At 42.6% G+C, this 19548-nt stretch overlaps 2 protein-coding genes across 2 annotated transcripts; both read right to left on the bottom strand.

Annotated features, from left to right (window-relative positions):
• Positions 1–1888: 1888 nt before the first annotated feature.
• On the bottom strand, positions 1889–4299 carry LOC117726576 (adhesion G-protein coupled receptor G2-like). The gene is made up of 5 exons (XM_034526892.1): positions 4217–4299; positions 3960–3999; positions 3496–3590; positions 2275–2570; positions 1889–2179 (listed from the first exon to the last, which is right to left on the bottom strand). Exons 2-5 carry the CDS (start codon positions 3996–3998, stop codon positions 2076–2078), a joined length of 534 nt encoding a protein of 177 aa, XP_034382783.1. The 5' UTR covers position 3999; positions 4217–4299; the 3' UTR covers positions 1889–2075.
• Positions 4300–7764: 3465 nt separating this feature from the next.
• Positions 7765–15572, bottom strand: tollip (toll interacting protein). Its single transcript, XM_034526894.1, has 6 exons — positions 15376–15572; positions 13848–14006; positions 12970–13152; positions 11461–11613; positions 9042–9126; positions 7765–8860 (listed from the first exon to the last, which is right to left on the bottom strand). Exons 1-6 carry the CDS (start codon positions 15406–15408, stop codon positions 8634–8636), a joined length of 840 nt encoding a protein of 279 aa, XP_034382785.1. The 5' UTR covers positions 15409–15572; the 3' UTR covers positions 7765–8633.
• Between the last annotated feature and the right edge of the window lie 3976 nt (positions 15573–19548).

Raw genomic sequence — 19548 nt, 5'->3', positions numbered from 1 at the left:
AAACTCCACACCTGACAGGAAAGCTATAGAGAAAGGTCGTGGCCGGGACTTTTCTCTAGCGTGTTTATTGTCTAGCTCGCCTGAAGAATTGAAGGAATCTTTTCCGCAAAGAGACTCTTTCGGGCCTTTGGACCACTCTTATCTCGTCCAGGGTGCGTTTTAATTTCGCTCATGACCTGGAGGAGATGGCTCTTTTCTTCTTGCCACTGGAACTATTGACTGTTGGATTCCATGCAGCCTGTATTTGATTGCTCAACTCTCTTGGATGAGCAAGGTTCATTTCTGCGTCTTCCTGGCTCTTCTTTAGCAACTGACGGGTCTGAGCCAGGCTAATTTCGGCCTTCCTCTAGCCCTCCTTTTTGCACCTGAAGGACCTCCTCCAACTGCTTTAATTTGTGGCCGGTCTCAGCTTCAGTGCCTTTTTTTAATGATAGTTAAGGCTCTAGGTCACTGATCTCTTTAACGTGCTTGAGACGAGACTCCTTCTGGAGAGCCTCATTTGGTTTGGCCTTCTTTTCTAAAACCTTCATTCGACTTCTTAGAATTGCATTATCTTGTTTGCAGACGAGCTGGCTGGTGTCCTCGTCTACCTTAACTTCAAGGTCCTTTATGGGTTCTGGGGCCTTCAATTGAACCTGCTCAGGTGCAGCAGCCTTTTTCTCTTCCTGAATGTTGGTGTGCATTCCTGTCCAATGGCGAGGTATGCTGTTTCGTTCTCAATTATAGGTCTGCAGGGTCATCCTGGGAGAAGAGTTCAATATATCTTCGAGTACATTTAGTACCGATCGTTCAACTGGATCCTTATTTCGCGTGATGACGCTCGGTTTCCCATCTGGATAAAATACTGTTCCCAGATAAGGAGCATCTTCTCCCTCGCCCTCGTCTACCTTTTCTTCAAGGTCCTTTATGGGTTCTGGGGCCTTCAATTGAACCTGCTCAGGTGCAGCTGCCTCCTTCTCTTCCTGAATGGGGGTGTGCATTCCTGTCCAATGGCGAGGTATGCTTTTTCGTTCATGATTATGGGTCCCCAGGGTATACCCGGGAGAAGAGTTGAAATATCTTCGAGTACATTTAGTACCATCGTTTCAACTGGATCCTTATTTCGCGAGTAGGTGATACATGTTAAGTAAGGATAAGGAGGAACTTCTCTCTCGCCCTCGTCTACCTTCTCTTCAAGGTCCTTTATGGGTTCTGTGGCCTTCAATTGAAGCTGCTCAGGTGCAGCAGCCTCCTTCTCTTCATGCTTGTTGACCTCCCCTATAACGTTGGTCCCGAGCTGCTGCCGTTTATCTCTCTGCTCTCTTAGTTGTTGTAGGGTGATGCAGCGTGGCAGCATTTTCGACTGTGATGTTACCTGCAAAGGAGCATCTTTAGGTTTAGTGGGCTCAATTCTCTGGTGGGTAGCCCTTCTATCTTACTTGTTCACCCTCAGGAGCTCTCTGAGCCACTTGTTGTGGGCGCACTCCCTGTGCCGGGCACTGTTTCCTCAGATAGGTGTTATTTTTTGTCTGGGGAGAATTGACCTCTGCAGGCTGATAAATCCAGTTCTTCCTGCGAAGAGTGGAAATCCTGTTTTCCCAGGCAGTGAAAGGGATTGTTAACTCCTTCGTCTTCTTCACCTTATTCCTGCCTTTCTTGCTGTGGTCGTTATTTATTTTCTCCATTTGAAAACTTAGAACTTTCTGTGTTCTCTGTGTTTTCCAAGTGCCTTTTGTAAGGACAGTGACTCTCTGATGCAGGAAAGTATAAGCTGTAAGGTTTAAAAATGATACCTCATGTTATAGTTTCAGTAAAGGGGAATTAGATGTCAGCTCAAAGCCACAGAATGTAACGTCACATGCAGAAATCAAAGCATTACAGAATAAAAATGTTTACATCAACATTTATGTTATGTACAATTATGGGTATTTATTTCATGAATTGGGGCAATCCCTCAGGCAAAAGTCTACAAAGGGCTCAAAATATCTGCCCTCAACCATGATTTGACCACGGGACAGAATTAAACCCTCACGGACAAAGTCCGAGAGTCCGTGAGTGAGAAGATTGGGACCAGGCCTTGGATCGACAGCAGTTAATCATATTTGACTCCTGAAGTCTTCACAGCAGTGGAAGTCAGTCTCTCCTCCATGTCTCTGTCCTCTGCTTCTTGGCTGACTGATTCCCCAGACCAATAAGAAACCTTGGACAAAGAGACGCATTAACACCATGAGTAGAGGTACAAGAGAAGATATCTGGCAAAGACGCACCTGTCAACACGGTATCAGGTGGAAGAACCTTTGAACAGAGAGGAGCAGAAGAGATAGAGGATGGTGTTGTTGACGTATCCTGAGCCCAGGAATGCCAGGTCCCAGGTGATCCCCATCAGGCAGGTGAGAGCCATCACGGTGAGGCTGCTCCTGCAGGTCTCGCCAAACCTCATGGGGTCCCCCCGGGTCGCTCCCTCGGCCCCTGCGCCGGGCCTCGAGCTGCTCCTGAAAACCTGCTTCATCTTGCAGATGTCCGAGGCCACCGCTATCAGTATGCCAGTGTTGAAGATGAATATGAAATACACCAGGTTCAAAATCCAGCAGCTGTGGGACAGACAGGGAACCCGGTGGGCCGTCAGAATATAGTTTCACTGATAATGCAGTACAGCGCATATGAACAAATAAAATAACGTGATCTAAAATGTTACAGTTCTTCCTTTTTTTTCATGAAATTGAAAACAGTCTTTGATACTATTTATGACTGGTCTGTGTTCGTGCAGTTGTTGATCGATTATGTTTTCTATGTGATATACAGGAGATGATTATGATATCTTTGTCATGCAGCAAAATTAAGTACATAAACATGCATATAGAAATGTGATAAACGACGTGTGAAAATGACAAAAACCCTGCAACACAAATGAGCAAAGACGGTGTGAGCATACAAAGTTCACGAATTATGGATTTTGAATATTCTTCATTTTGTGAAGGGTTTGGATTGTTATACATTACATTCCACTCAGCTGACGCTTTTATCCAAAGCGACTTACTATAAGTTATTATCAGCTTGCCAGCAGCAGGTAGTAATCACTTACATGGCGTTGGTTTGGTTGGTATCAGCCACGCTCATTTGTGTGAGTCCATCAAACTGTTTAAAGTCCTTCACTCCCAAAGAGACCCCCACGATGACGCCAGGGATCCCCGAGTCACACAAACACACGGCGAGGCTTAACGCGGTGCTAATTCATGAGTTGGGGTGGAAGCTGTGTTTAAAGGCTCCTTTATGGCCTTTTTGTGTGCGCACAGTTTGATGGCAAACAAACAAAAACACACATGAAGGAGGCAGCTCAAAAGCCGGAGAGCGTGTTTTGGGTTTCACAAGTCTGACAAAATCTCTTTGGATGCTCTTAGTTCTGTCCAAAGGAGCGGTACAGTACTAAATAAAGGGGCTCACAGATGACTGTCGTCTGCTGGGGTTACTTAATGTATCATGAGGAGAAAGTGGGTCAAATCAAGACTGTCTTCTCACCAATAGGACGGCAAAGGGTGTTGAATGGTTACAGTTGCAAGTGATTTCTGTTTGATTGACACTTGTCTCTCATCCACCTGTTTTCCACCTGAAATCTGGAAACATGAACACGATAATTTGGTTAATTCCATCCGGCCAAAGTCTGCTGCCATAAATTCTGTAAAAATGGGCAGATTTGCACGTTAAGCTTTTCATGCAGAAATAATCATTCTTTCACATTTAGTGCAACATGAACAATAAACATTCCACCTTACATCACTTATCATTGCATGAAAAAATAATAAAAAGCCTGTGTGTGTGTGTGTGTGCGCGCTAAATAATTTTTATAGTCTGAAACACAAAAAAAGACACAAGACTTTAAGCAGTCAAAATGGATGCTAAGGCATAACAACAAAAAATATTGTTATTATTAATGTTATTATTTATTTATATTGTTTTGCTGTAAACAAGAAACTACAACCTACCATTATCATCAAAATAGTGACACTGTAACCGGGAGCCATTCTGTGAAAATACAAAAGAAAACAGAGCTCTTGAAATACAAAAGTATGACAACATGGCTTCCCACGTGCAATCATCAAAATAGCATCAAGTCAATATTAGACATACAGCCCAACGTTTGTCCACTCCTTACATCCGTACAATCTGAGCAGCGTCCAGCACTGACTATCAATCGAAACAGATCGATGCTAAAAACATGAAAGCAGGCGCCGACACTTACATCCAAATCCGTGGGTCGAAGTCATCTTGATGGTAAAGTAGCTCTATCCTGAGAACCAATGATGTGATTTCCTCCTGTCTAAACTAAATGACACTTTAAATAACAATAATAATTTAAATATATATATATATATATATATTTAAATATATATATATATATATATATATATATATATATATATATATATATATATATATATATATATATAATGTGTGTGGACAATGCAGGAGTAAATAGGAAGGAGGACATACTTTAAACTGATTGTGTGTGTGTAGCTGACCAAACCAACAACCCTTCTCTCCTGAGGGATGCTCCTCAGGGCATCGACAGGCAGCCAAACATCAGGGATGACGGCTCCTGCTCAGGCAGCAGCTGCCCGTGGAGAGAAGGAGGTGAGGTTACAGAGGGCGGCTCGTGGTCATCAAGGTTAATCTAGGTCGACAAGGTGAGCTCTAGCTGGGCTCTGCCCAAACTCCTGACATAACCATGTATGTAACACCAGTGCATGGCCAGCAGGTGTCAGTGTTGCTACATGAGCAGAGGAGATCAGTGTTGAATAAGCCAGAGCTTGAGAATCTCTGTAGGAGGTGGACGCATTAAGAGCTGTGGAGCAAGCTCCCAGCAGGACTTAGTTTTCTATTGTTGTCTATCCCAACAGGACTTAGTTTTCTATTGTTGTCTATCCCAACAGGACTTAGTTTTCTAATGTCGTCTATCCCAACAGGACTTAGTTTTCTATTGTTGTCTATCCCAACAGGACTTAGTTTTCTATTGTCGTCTATCCCAACAGGACTTAGTTTTCTATTGTCGTCTATCTCAACAGGACTTAGTTTTCTATTGTTGTCTATCCCAACAGGACTTAGTTTTCTATTGTTGTCTATCCCAACAGGACTTAGTTTTTTATTGTCTATCCCAACATAACTTAGTTTTCTATTGTCGTCTATCCCAACAGGACTTAGTTTTCTATTGTCGTCTATCCCAACAGGACTTAGTTTTCTAATGTTTTCTATCCCAACAGGACTTAGTTTTCTATTGTTGTCTATCCCAACAGGACTTAGTTTTTTATTGTCTATCCCAACAGGACTTAGTTTTCTAATGTTTTCTATCCCAACAGGACTTAGTTTTTTATTGTCTATCCCAACAGGACTTAGTTTTCTATTGTTGTCTATCCCAACAGGACTTAGCTTTCTATTGTTGTCCATCCCAACATGACTTAGTTTTCTATTGTTGTCTATCCCAACATGACTTAGTTTTCTATTGTCTATCCCAACAGGACTTAGTTTTCTATTGTCTATCCCAACAGGACTTATTTTTCTAATGTTGTCTATCCCAACAGGACAGTTTTCTATTGTCTATCCCAACAGGACTTAGTTTTCTATTGTTGTCTATCCCAACAGGACTGTTTTCTATTGTCTATCCCAACAGGACTTAGTTTTCTATTGTCTATCCCAACATGACTTATTTTTCTAATGTTGTATATCCCAACATGACTTAGTTTTCTATTGTTGTCTATCCCAACATGACTTAGTTTTCTATTGTTGTCTATCCCAACAGGACTTAGTTTTCTATTGTCTATCCCAACATGACTTAGTTTTCTATTGTTGTCTATCCCAACATGACTTAGTTTTCTATTGTCTATCCCAACAGGACTTATTTTTCTATTGTCTATCCCAACATGACTTAGTTTTCTATTGTCTATCCCAACAGGACTTAGTTTTCTATTGTCTATCCCAACATGACTTAGTTTTCTATTGGTGTCTATCCCAACATGACTTAGTTTTTTATTGTTGTCTATCCCAACATGACTTAGTTTTCTATTGTTGTCTATCCCAACATGACTTAGTTTTCTATCGTTGTCTATCCCAACAGGACTTAGTTTTCTATTGTTGTCTATCCCAACATGACTTAGTTTTCTATTGTCTATCCCAACAGGACTTAGTTTTCTATTGTCTATCCCAACATGACTTAGTTTTCTATTGTATATCCCAACATGACTTAGTTTTCTATTGTCTATCCCAACATGACTTAGTTTTCTATTGTTGTCTATCCCAACAGGACTTAGTTTTCTATTGTTGTCCATCCCAACATGACTTAGTGTTCTATCGTTGTCTATCCCAACAGGACTTAGTTTTCTATTGTTGTCTATCCCAACATGACTTAGTTTTCTATTGTCTATCCCAACATGACTTAGTTTTCTATTGTTGTCTATCCCAACATGACTTAGTGTTCTATCGTTGTCTATCCCAACAGGACTTAGTTTTCTATTGTTGTCTATCCCAACATGACTTAGTTTTCTATTGTCTATCCCAACATGACTTAGTTTTCTATTGTCTATCTCAACATGACTTAGTTTTCTATTGTCTATCCCAACATGACTTAGTTTTCTATTGTTGTCTATCCCAACATAACTTAGTTTTCTATTGTTGTCTATCCCAACATAACTTAGTTTTCTATTGTCGTCTATCCCAACAGGACTTAGTTTTCTATTGTCGTCTATCCCAACAGGACTTAGTTTTCTAATGTTTTCTATCCCAACAGGACTTAGTTTTCTATTGTTGTCTATCCCAACAGGACTTAGTTTTCTATTGTCGTCTATCCCAACAGGACTTAGTTTTCTAATGTTTTCTATCCCAACAGGACTTAGTTTTCTATTGTTGTCCATCCCAACAGGACTTAGTTTTCTAATGTTTTCTATCCCAACAGGACTTAGTGTTCTATCGTTGTCTATCCCAACATGACTTAGTTTTCTATTGTTGTCTATCCCAACATGACTTAGTTTTCTATTGTTGTCTATCCCAACATGACTTAGTTTTCTATTGTTGTCTATCCCAACATGACTTAGTTTTCTATTGTTGTCTATCCCAACATGACTTAGTTTTCTATTGTCTATCCCAACATGACTTAGTTTTCTATTGTTGTCTATCCCAACATGACTTAGTTTTCTATTGTCTATCCCAACAGGACTTAGTTTTCTATTGTTGTCTATCCCAACATGACTTAGTTTTCTATTGTCTATCCCAACATGACTTAGTTTTCTATTGTCTATCCCAACAGGACTTAGTTTTCTATTGTCTATCCCAACATGACTTAGTTTTCTATTGTTGTCTATCCCAACAGGACTTAGTTTTCTATTGTCTATCCCAACAGGACTTAGTTTTCTATTGTCTATCCCAACAGGACTTAGTTTTCTATTGTCGTCTATTCCAACAGGACTTAGTTTTCTATTGTCGTCTATCCCAACAGGACTTAGTTTTCTATTGTCTATCCCAACAGTTTGCTGACCTGTTGATGAGGGTCAGACTGAACTGGACTAACTGAGGGGGTTTAGGGTCAGGCATCTTCAGACATGACGCCTAGCAGCGAGCTGTCAGCTGCTGTCACTTCTTCAACCACACATGTCTCTCACGGATAAAGTACATGTAGTTATCCATGGATGAAGATGAAAAGCTCCTGTTGACATTGGACATGTAGGGAGGTCCTTCCCACAGGAGCCCATCCCAGCACACACTGGTGGACGGCAGGGTTCCCCCTGGACAGGTCCCAGACTATTGCAGGGTGGACATTAATTATGAATTTAATCATCTGACCATAACAGAACAACATAACAATGGTTTTGGAATCACAAGCAAAAAGACAACATCTCTTAAATGAAACCTTTGGCATACAGCACATTAGAATAAAGACCGTTTGTGAAACTGAAGGAATAACCAGACTAAACATGTAGCGCTCTGCTGTCAGCGTGAGGATATGCAGGTCTTCAGGTCTTCACGTTACCCAGGTCCCTGTGGAGGGTTACCCTACAGACAACATCCTGCTGAGCATCAAAACACGGACATCATTTAAATAGTTACTCCACAGGATGGAGCAGTCTTCAGATCCGATTGAAGTGGGTTTAATCTAAACGTTGCAAATAATTTGTCATCACTGTGAAAGATTCAGTTCACTTCTAAACCCTGACCCCTTGATTCTCAACACTTTCATCGCCATATAGAATTCTATATAATTTAATACATACATTATAATCTGTCAGATTTTGAATGCACTGAACATTTTACAGCAACATATGAAACAGTAGAAATTCACTGCAGGTTACTACAGACATGTTCTACACATCAAATGAAAAGCAGAAGATGGGACTCTGAACTCACCACAGCTCAAACAGTGCAAATCAAACCCTGCATCAGCTCGCTGGGATTTAAACCTCAATCATCCTGACGGGACTTTCCAAAATACATCTGGTACTGATCATCTGAAGAGTCAGTAAAGGGAGAGGAACCACATCTCCAGGGGGACCAGGCTACTTTGTGTGGGTGAGCTTTGAGTCTGTGTTTGCACAAAGAGTGGACAGTCTCAGAATAAACTGACTGTTTTATACGTCTGTGCATGCGTGTGTGTGTGTGTGTGTGTGTGTTCTGCATTAGAGCTCCTCGGCCATCTGCAGCAGAGAGTTGATGGCAGCGTCCTTGTTGCCCTGCTGTGCGTCGAGCACAGTGCGAACCACCTCTTTATCCAAGTTGGGGAACATGTCCTGCAGGGCCTTCAGGTCCTCCTCGCTGCACAGTTGCACCTGGCCCCCAACAGCTGGCACGGCTGCTGCTGGCATTGCCATGGGCACCATGCCCTGGTTGTACATGGTAGGCACTCCTAGCAACACAGGACACACACTGCTGATGTAACCAGATCAATGTAGCGGATGAAGAAATGCATCAGTATCTAACTGCGACACATAATTATAAAAGGTGTAGAATACAAGCCTAAGCTCGTCTTGACCCACAGAAAATATGTACACATGTTGTCACAGACATGCGGTTTGTGTGTGTCTGACCTGCAATGGGCACATATCCGACCCCTTGCTGATACACAGACGGCATCAGGACGACCGGCTGAGTCATCATCCCTGCTGGTACGGACTGGTCAGAAAACACACACAAAAGAGATGAAGAGGCAAATGCAACTTCTGGGTAAGTCATGCGATGCCTTCGGGCTCACAAATATGTTCTACCGTAGACTTACATTGGGACAGAGACATCTGTAACCCAGCAGAAGGTTGTTTTCAGGTTAATCAGCTTGCCAGCTCAGACACTTTCATAGATTGAAATCATTCAGTCCTAAAAGTTGTAACATGTGCTATCAGCCCAGAGAAGTCAGAGTCCTTCTCCTTCCTCCGTCCATGTGAATGGGCCTGAGACCCAGTTCATCTTATATTCAGAAGACATCCATGTCTTCATTATGTATGGGAAAACTCAAAATGTAGGCACCTGGTCCAAAATACAATGGAATATATTACAGTAAGGCTCTCAGGCATTCTGTACTGCTGTATCAATATTTATTCTTCTGGAGACCAACATTTCTCATTTAATAAACGCACAAGTAGGTGTGACTTCTCTTTTGTGCCTGGTTTAAATGTGCATGTGACACCTATTGACCTCAACATTACATGAATTAATGTCAATCAACTTGTAAACCCCTAGACTTTCATAGCTCATATGCGTTTCAGTAGAATTTTCAAAACTCTGCACATTAAAAACATATTCTGCATTATTTTAAAAATCGAGAATAAAGACATTAATTAGAATTTTTGGGGGGGGATTATGAGAATAATGTAATATAACCTAATTATTAATAAAGTAGTAAACATGAGCTCCACCCTTACTAGCTGCAACATTAAGCTGCAAGCCTTGATTGGTGATGCACCATCATATCTTAAGGAGCTTGTAGTACCATATTGCCCCACTAGAGAGCTGCGCTCACTAAATGCGGGGCTACTTGTGGTTCCTAGAGTCCTAAAAAGTAGGATGGGAGCAAGAGCCTTCAGTTATCAAGCTCCTCTTTTATGGAACCAGCTTCCACTTTCAGTCTGGGAGGCAGACACAGTCACCTCATTCAAGAATAGACTTAAGACTTTCCTGTTTGATAGTGCTTATAGTTAGGGCTGAATCAGGTTTGCCCTGGTGGAGCCCCTTGATATGCTGCTATAGGCTTATAGGCTGCTACCTCCTTCTGTTTTATGGATTGGAGTTCCATTCATACATTGTCATATTCATGTAATGTGTTTATGTAACTTTGTAACTCTGTTCATTCTGTACACATGACATCTATTGCTTCTGTCCATCCGGGGAGAGGGATCCTCCTCTGTTGCTCCCCTGAAGGTTTCTTCCCTTTTTTCCCTGTGAAAGTTTATTTTTGGGAGTTTTTTCTGATCCGATGTGAGGTCCTGGGACAGGGATGTCGTATGTGTACAGATTGTAAAGCCCTCTGAGGATAATTTGTAATTTGTGATATTGGGCTATATAAAATAAACTGAATTGAATTGGGGGATGTTTTAGGATACACTGAGCTCCTATCCCTGGTCCTGCTTTCTGGGTCCTGCCTCCTGCCATGTCCCTGCTGACACCCACCTTTCACTACATCCTTCCGTATGAATTAATGCACATTACTAACTTTGCTCCTTCTCCAGTCTTTTTGCTTTCTCTCCTCCCTGGTTTACATGAATCGTGGTTTTATCTGGACCCTGGTCCTGCCTGACACTGGCTGCTATTATCATTATTCATATTTTTAGTTGTTGCATTGCAATTAGTATTGCCAACACCATTACTGCTTTTAATATCAGTTATTCTACTATATCCACTGTTATTTTTGGGGAGTTGTTCCTGATCCGATGTGAGGTCAAAGGTCAGGGATGTCGTATGTGTAGATTGTAAAGCCCTCGGAGATTTGTGATTTTTGGGCTATACAAAATAAACTGAATTTAATTGAATATTAAAATGCTGAACACATTATGCATCAATAATTCTAATTGTGGTGTTTCATGGCGGGCCCGGTCCGTCGCCAACATGGCTGCACATTCAATTGTCTCTAATGAGAGATCATCCTGCCTCAAAGAGATGCATCCAGGGTCTTTCTCAGAGGGATCCGCACTTTTGTGTACGGCCGCTTTGAAAGCTTTAAGTTGAAAATCTCTGAACTTTTCAGAAAAGCATTGGTGATGTCAGTGTAGAAAATTGTGGAAGCTTGTTTTGGCCGTGTGGTTCTACTGAACTTCACATGTTGCACAGAGACTATCATAACGTAGACCAAAAGCTGTGGGAATCAATGGGCCGGGTGGAGACTGAATGCTGCTGGGTGGTATGTGTTGCCTCAGAAGGAGCTCTGATGAGCTCAATATGACAGCTGGATGTACCTCACCCTGCAAGAGGAGGATGAACACTTGTAGTCCGTCTGACAGGAGCTCTGGATCTACTTACAGCAAAAGACATCACCAGGTTGATCATGCCTTCCTTGTCGTCACCCTGCCTGCCACTGAGGCTGTACCACTCATCCACCACACTGCCCTGCCGCAGGCCTTCGGGGATGGTGACGTGGGTCCATGCTATCCTGTCGTCCATAGAGAACGCTCTCTGGACGGGAAAAAACACATGGAAACAGAAAATAAACAACATGCTCACAAGTGTTACACACATGCAAAAAGGAGGAGGGGCTGGTGCCCCGTCATCAGCAGCAGCTTGTTGTCTGCACCTGAACACGCCCCTTAAACCTGAATGTCATGTTGTCAGAAGAAAAAAATAAATACAGCCTACAGTTACAGTTAAAAGAATACATTGAATACATTTCTACCAGCCTTGCATTCAACCATGAGTGGCATCATGAAGGCAACCGTCTTAGATTAGATTCAACTTTATTGTCATTGCACATGTACTAGTACAGAGCAACGAAATGCAATTTGGCATCTAATCAGAAGTGCAACAGAGAGTATAACGATATATACAGATTATAAAATACAAATACAGATGAAATTAACATTAAAATAGTGCAGAATATAAACGGAGGCTACTATAAATGGAAACTATCTAGGGTTGCTAGGGCAAATATTCAGTGCATATTTACTTGAGTGCAAACAGATTGTATCAAAGTGACTGAAGTGCATGATAGAGTGGTGTAATGTAATGGAGATCAGAGGGGGGTAGAGTTCAGAAGGGTAACAGCTCTGGAGGAAAAAAAGCTGTTCCTCAGACGTCCTTGACCGCAAGCTCCTGAAGCGCCTGCCTGAGGGCCGGAGGGAGAACAGTCTGTGAGCCGGGTGAGAAGAGTCCTTCAGGATGCTGCAGGCTCGACGCAGGCGGCGTTTCTTCTGGACCTCCTCAATGCTTGGGAGTGGAGTACCTGTGATGCGCTGGGCGATCTTCACCGCCCGTTGCAGTCTCTTGCGCTCCGCAGAGCAGCTGCCGTACCAGACTGTGACGCAGTGGGTGAGGATGCTCTCGATCACGCAGCGGTAGAAATTCACCAGGATGGCTGAAGACAGGTGATTCTTCTTCAGTGTCCTCAGAAAGAAGAGGCGCTGGTGAGCTTTCTTGACAAGGCTGGAGGTGTTGGTGTTCCAGGACAGGTCCTCCGAGATGTGGGTCCCCAGGAACTTGAAGCTGGAGACACGCTCGACGGCCATCCCGTTGATGTGGATGGGGTCATGCGTGCTTCTTTTCGCTCTCCTGAAGTCCACGATGAGCTCCTTAGTTTTGCTGGTGTTAAGGAGCTGGTTATTGTCTTAATTATGAAATATTCAGTGACAGGGCAACACAACTGCCTTATCCATTTGATCAACCACCACATGTATTGCTCATCTGACAAGTTCATGAATTCCACGAGTCCATGACATAAAAAGGGGAAAAGTGGTTTTCCCATTTGTCATTAGACAGGTTTACAATGTTGGTATAGACACACAAGTCTGGCCCGTGCAACCCTCTCCACCTCCTCACCTCATCAAAAATCTCCAGGTAGAAGGAGTCCACCCCAGGAGGTACGGTGCACTGGATCACCTTGTTCCAGCGCGGGTTCTTAGCTCCGTTGTGAGCGGTTGGTGTTTCGTAGACTGCGTAGCCCAGTCGGACCCTACAGTACGGATCCATCCGAGTCATCCCATAGTTTTTAGCCAACTTGCCCTGTACAGAAGAAGAAGAACAAACAAGGTGGTACATTCAATTTGGCTACTGTCACCGTTCGACTTGCCAGTGGATGGTGGTATTAGGGAGGTTAGGAGGAACCTATTTTGCCATAATCGCAGTTACATAACATCTCATAACGGTGATCATGATCGCAAGAATTCTAGAAGCTTTGTAGAAGCTTTCTAGAAGCACCGTTTGTTTACCTGTGAAAATGAATCCCAAGAGTCACATTGTGATGCCTCTTCTTGTGTGAGTCAAGTAACATATGTGTGGGTCGGTTTGTTTCGTGTCTGAGAGAGTTGTGTATATTGGAGATAAATAATCCTTCTTGCACATTAAAAGGCTCATACCACTGAATCTATGATTTTAAATGTGCTACACTTTAGTGTTTGTGGAAACAAAGACATGTACCTGTTTTTTTTTATATGTAAAAGGTGTATTAGTTATTTAATTAAGAAATACCAGTAATTAAGATGCTAATCTGTAAAATAGCCACTGGGACAGTGGTGAAAATGTTTGAGCTATTTTCATTTTAATTCAATGTAACTAGCATGCTAATCTAAATAATATATAAGGCACTGCCATTCATAATAAGCTTTTATACCTTTAAGTACATGTTATTTGTGCAACAACCAATATCATATTGGTACAAAAATTCAAATAAGACAGTAATATTTCAGAGAAATGCTTACCTGGACCACAGTAATGCTGAGTCGCCCTATGGTGCCTACGGTGCCGATTGAGCCCCCAAACTGCAGCTGCCGGGCTGCCTGAGCATCCAGCTGCACCTGCTGTTGCTGCTGTGTGGGAGCGATCCGAAGGAACTCCTGGGGAAGCTCCCCGATATACACCTGAAGGCACACATGAATAAACACAGGGATGTACCGTACTGACAATGACCAAAAACACACAGACAGATGAACGGTTAAGACTTGTTATACCTCGATAACTACACAACATTAATACCTGGGACTCCATCACACATTAAAAGCTGTAAACACCTCTCTTCTGGTGCACCCTAAAGACGGGACTGAACAAGAGACACAAACATCTTCAGATGTCCAAAGTTGAAAGGTCATCGATGACCCGTTCAATATAATTAGCATCTTACAAAAGATAAATGAACCATCATCACAGAGACTCAGAGTGGACACATGTATTATGTATTTGACTGGGTAATTACAGCACGCTATCTAAATGAAACTAAACAACCTCATGTTTGATTTCCTCTTCCTTGCTGGCCTGAGGTCAGCACATTGCTGATTGCAGAAAGCAGGAAGCGTGTCTGTTCTGTTAATGCTAACTTGTGATCAAATAAATACACAGTACATCATGCAAAACTGCCATTCCTTCCTGTCATGTACATTTTTATTATTACCACCTCATCATAATCATTCATGGAGCCTGCTGCAGCAAAACAGAAACGTGTGGAGCAAACTGTGCATGTGAAGAATATACATGTAGAAATAACGGACATGTTTCAACCACAGACGGTCTTCATCTGTATTTAATGGGAAATGTATGATGAAATATCACATCATTATCTCACAATTATTAGCCGCAATGAGTCATCCCATAATGACATTTTTAGTGAGATAGTATGTGAGGTAGCCTGTCTCTGCCTCCATGTGATGTGGGAGAGCTGGATGTGGTGGCTCACCCCTGACCTGGGGTCTGTGACGGGGCCACAGACCTCTACTGGAATAATAATAGTTTATGTAAATACTCCCATCTCAAATCAGTCCTTTTGAATTGTCACTCGGGTATATATTTGGATCACTTGGCCCAGTTTTTGGTTTATTACTTTCCCCACAGTCTGTGGGATAGACACTTCGGTGGACAGGAAAACAATCTCAGTAGTTACGCAACTTGGACTCGTCGTCGTTGTTGTTGTTGTTGTTGTTGTCTGATCCGGGTATTTCACTGGCAACTTAATCCGTGCACGAGCTAATGTAGCGGGTTATTGACGTTAAGGCTAAACCCAGAGACCGTGACCCTAGCTAACATAAACTACCCCCCGCTAGCTCGTTGTGCCTGTGGGTGTATCTGCTAGCTGTCGGTAGGTGACCGTGTCCGTGGTGGCCGTGCCCCGGTGGCCGTGCCCCGGTGGCCGTGCCCCGGTGGCTAGTACAGAAGTGTGTTATTATCAGTGGAGGCTAGTTCCGCCTAGCTGTCTGCCCAGGACTCTCAAGTAGCGCATCGCCCGCCGTGCGGCCTTACCTGCCCCCGCTGAGTGCTGATGGTGGTCGCCATGTTGTCTCGTGGGTCCCTGCGGGATCAGATTCGATGCTCGAGTCTTCTTTAATCCAGACGTGTTAGCACAATAAGCACATCAGTACAATTGCTCGCTCGGATTGATTTAGACTTGAACCGGAAGTGCTTCTTTTTTTTTCTTCTTCAAATCTTCCACAGTCGTCATGCGAATTCAAGTTTTTTTAAAGTTTTTTTTTTTAAATGATCACCTTCTTGAGCAACATATAAATAATAGATATGACAATGTCATTTAATTTATCTTACCGCACTTTATTGATTATTGTAGATAGATTGATACTTTACTAATCGCGGAAGGGGAAATGGTTTTGTGACAGTAGCATTTCTAAATACAAGTAAAGCAATATTAAATATATTGCAAACAGAATGGAATAATATTATAGTAATTAACAAAACAATAGTGAAAAGATGTAACCAACAACAGTGTACCGTTGTTATAATTGATTTAGTTTGTATTCATGTTAGTAAAAGCAGCACGTTTTAGAGCCTGGGGATTGTTCATCTTCTCCAGGATGATGATGATGATGATGATGATGATGATGATGATGATGATGATGATGATGATGATGATGATGAATTGCATCGTTTCCTTGAGTCTTAGTCCCTCCCAGCAGGGATGCATTGAGAGAATGCGAGGAGTGAGGAAATGAAAAATAATGCCTATTTGCTGCAATTTCATGGTGTATGAAGGCTTGGTTAGTGAGAGTCTGATGGACAGGTGTCATTGTGCATGGTAACCCCGCCATGGGTGATGACTGGGTGAATGATGTCACGGAGGCCTACAAGGCCATAGTAAGAGACCATCAGCTGGGAGAAACAAGGTGTGTGCCACACGTTGGCTCTGCATTTCGGCCTTCCAGTTGGAGGCGCTTGAACTCCATTTTGGAGTCACTAAGTCCAGAGAACACTGCTACATGGCTGAGGTTGTATACTCCAAGTGCAGTTATCCTCAACACATCTTGTATCTTACTTGTATCAGTGTTGGGTGAGGTACAGTTGGCCATCAAGACTTTTTAAGGAGTGCAGGTAGATCCTCCTAAACTTCTTGACAGCTTGGTAGTCTGATCACGTCTGTGAGAAGCAGAATGCTGAATCCACTGGAAAATAATGATGTAATCAAAGAGCCAATTGATGGAGACATCAGTCCCAAACCGTACCTTGGTTACCTTTTTGAGTCAGTCAGCTGAGCTTCTGAGGAGAAGAACTATGTCTAAAAGCAGTGTGTAGCCTTCACCATCTCCCTCAATAACGAGTTGAGGGACAGGCGGCCGGACAACATCGAAACATTGCAGTACATGTCAGTTTTCAATGTAGAAGAAACTCTACAGCACAATAAGAACCTTGGGAGAAACAGAAACAATAGCCATGCTCCTTGGCTACTCTCCTGCAAAGACAATGGCGTGCCCTTTACTCCATCCTGTATGTCCCAAATGGTCTGAAGCTGTCTGGTGATGCTTGCCATGAGCACAAGCTGACTGATAATGTTGTGCAGCTTTTTGGCGCATCAGCTGCTGCCTCATTGAAGTCAGCTCCCTCAGTTGCTGAACCTGCCATAGAAAGCCTTGACCAAGACGAAGATGACCTATTCTTTCTGAGCCAGCACATCGCGCGCGCGTGTGTGTGTGTGTGGTTCAAGGTTAGAAATTAAACCAAACTTCAGAAAAACTTGTTTTAAAGAGCTAGCTTTTCCACCGCACATAACAGTCTTTTGATTACATTTGATATTCTAACATTTAACAACAGGGGACAACATGTATGTATGTCATGTGGGTCTAGAGTAGACAAAGCATTAAAGTCATGAGGATATTTTGTGTGACGGCCCATTTCAATGGAAAAATAAAAAAAACAAGAATCAACAGAAGAAAGTTCATTTGTAGTTCTAAACATATTTAGGGTGTTTTTTACTCACTTTCTGTCTCTCCCTCGATGTCATTCCTCTCTCGTAGGAGTGGAACACACCACCCATGAAGTTAATAGTAAGTAACTTATCATTAAAATGATTTTTGACATTACATACTCGTTGCATGCAAAGTACCAAGGTACTGTGGCACTTTCTGACGTTTGGAGGAATTCATTTAATTAATTTAGTGTGTTCACTGATAACGTCGATTTGTGTCAATCTCATTGCCAGTTTAAGGAATCACATTTCTGTGGAAGCCAGCCAATGCCAACAAAGCTTTCCTGGACACAATCCACGCTCAAAACCCCTGTATTGTTTTATGGATTGTGTAGATTATTGTACCTATCTTCTGGAAATATACTAAATCACACTGCTGGAGTTCTGACAGAAAACAGAGGAAATCGGACGGTTTCTCAAACATTTTATTTGTACAGAAACTAAACAACAGGGATCACATAGTCGTCTCAGATATTGTAGATGGACTGCACGGCAGCTTATTGTGGCGCAGAAGTCAAACATCCAAAGCATAAAAACAATAGACAAAAAAACAAAAAAACATGCATGAACTTCAATGCAACAGAGCAAAAAGTAACTCCACAGAAATATTAAAATGCTTGGATTGGAACGAGATCTCGGATACAAGCGGCCGAAATGAGCTTCCTCCGTAGGGTGGCCGGGCTCAGCCTTAGAGATAGGGTAAGGAGCTCGGTCATCAGGGGGGAGCTCGGAGTCGAGTCGCTGCTCCTTCGTGTCCAAAGGAGTCAGCTGAGGTGGTTCGGGCATCTAGTCAGGATGCCTCCTGGACGCCTCCCATTAGAGGTTTTCCGGGCACGTCCAACTGGTAGGAGGCCCCGGGAAGACCGAGGACACGCTGGAGGGATTATATCTCCCGGCTGGCCTTGGAACGCCTCGGGATCCCCCAGAATGAGCTGGAAAGTGTTGCGGGTGAGAGGGAAGCCTGGGTCGGCCTGCTGAACCTGCTGCCACCGCGACCCGACCCCGGATAAGAGGTGATAATGGATGGATGGATGGATGGATGGATGGATTGGTTTGTGGTCCGCTCACAGGGGTCAGTTTTCACCTCAATGTGTCGTGCTACTGGAGTTGGTCACTCAAATACTTGAGAAGAAATACTACACACCAATATATGACAGGACCATTGCCCTAAATTAACCAGATGATTGTTCTGTCTCGCTGGGAGCTCGATAGAAAATAGATCTACTCTCGTTTGTCATGCCATCACAAAAAAGAAGACGACCATGATACATTGTGATGATGGTTCTTTATTGTGTGGGGACGTTCACACACACACACACACACACACACACACACACCTCATTTGTATTGTTGTTGACAGCAAGTACAGACAACTTGTTGGGACATCTGACGGCTGCAACTACGCCACTAACAAACAAACCAATGACTGTTTTTGATGCAGTTGGAAGAGCTGAATGATTAACACATCTTTACTAAACATAACTCGCATAACTATAACCTCCTCGGAGTCTTTGTGACTTCACTTCATTTTAAATTCAATTTCGTTAAAAGTTTCCCGGAGAGATTAAGTTATTTGATTTTGAGTTTGTTAGTAGATATTCATTCACTATCAATATAGTGACCTCGGGGATAATAATATTCAATCTGCGAAGGCTTTACAGAAGGCAACCATTTTTGGGAAAAAGTTTACTTCAGTTGAGTTTTTCTTAGTTGTAATACACAATATCAAAGTATCAGCAATTAGTAAACTAGAAACCTGCATTTAGCTCAGATACCTATATTTAAAATAAATAATGATAATAACAAGAATTTCGTATAGTAGCACGATCTGTGTAATTAACATAAGTGAGCTTCTAGCAGGGTGGCTTCAGCTTGTAACTAGCTAAAAAAAAAAAGTGTCATTTAAAAAGGTCTTCCATAAGCTGTCTGTCTTGGGCTGTGACCAGAAGCTGGAGAACCCACGGGGAACCCACGGGGAAAAAAAGAAAATGTACATTTCAGTCCTAAAAACGTTGGTAAACGATGGGACTTGTAAAAGGAAGTATGACCGCAAATTCAAGCAGGATGAGATGATGGGTAAACACTCTCAGTCGAAGTCACACGGTTGGCCCACTGGTCAGGGAGACAGAGGCCAGTGTGGGTCTGGAGGTCTCTGGATGATAATCACTTGTGTGTGATATTGGTCTGTTAGCACACTTCCACTTCTTTAGAAAAGGCTTTGTGCA

This window comes from Cyclopterus lumpus, chromosome 3 (genome assembly GCF_009769545.1).
Source record: "Cyclopterus lumpus isolate fCycLum1 chromosome 3, fCycLum1.pri, whole genome shotgun sequence".
NCBI lineage: Eukaryota > Metazoa > Chordata > Actinopteri > Perciformes > Cyclopteridae > Cyclopterus > Cyclopterus lumpus.
This window is presented reverse-complemented; position numbering and strand designations above follow the sequence as displayed.

Excerpts from the sequence above, each read along its gene's own strand:
- LOC117726576 (XM_034526892.1), bottom strand. The coding sequence starts at position 3,998 with ATGGCTCCCGGTTACAGTGTCACTATTTTGATGATAATG. Across the intron at positions 3,591-3,959 it reads TCACTATTTTGATGATAATG|ATTTCAGGTGGAAAACAGGT; the intron begins GTAGGTTGTAGT and ends TCATGTTTCCAG. Across the intron at positions 2,180-2,274 it reads CTGCTCCTCTCTGTTCAAAG|GTTTCTTATTGGTCTGGGGA; the intron begins GTTCTTCCACCT and ends TCTTTGTCCAAG.
- tollip (XM_034526894.1), bottom strand. The coding sequence starts at position 15,408 with ATGGCGACCACCATCAGCACTCAGCGGGGGCAG. Across the intron at positions 14,007-15,375 it reads TCAGCACTCAGCGGGGGCAG|GTGTATATCGGGGAGCTTCC; the intron begins GTAAGGCCGCAC and ends GTGTGCCTTCAG. Across the intron at positions 8,861-9,041 it reads CGGATATGTGCCCATTGCAG|GAGTGCCTACCATGTACAAC; the intron begins GTCAGACACACA and ends CTGTGTTGCTAG.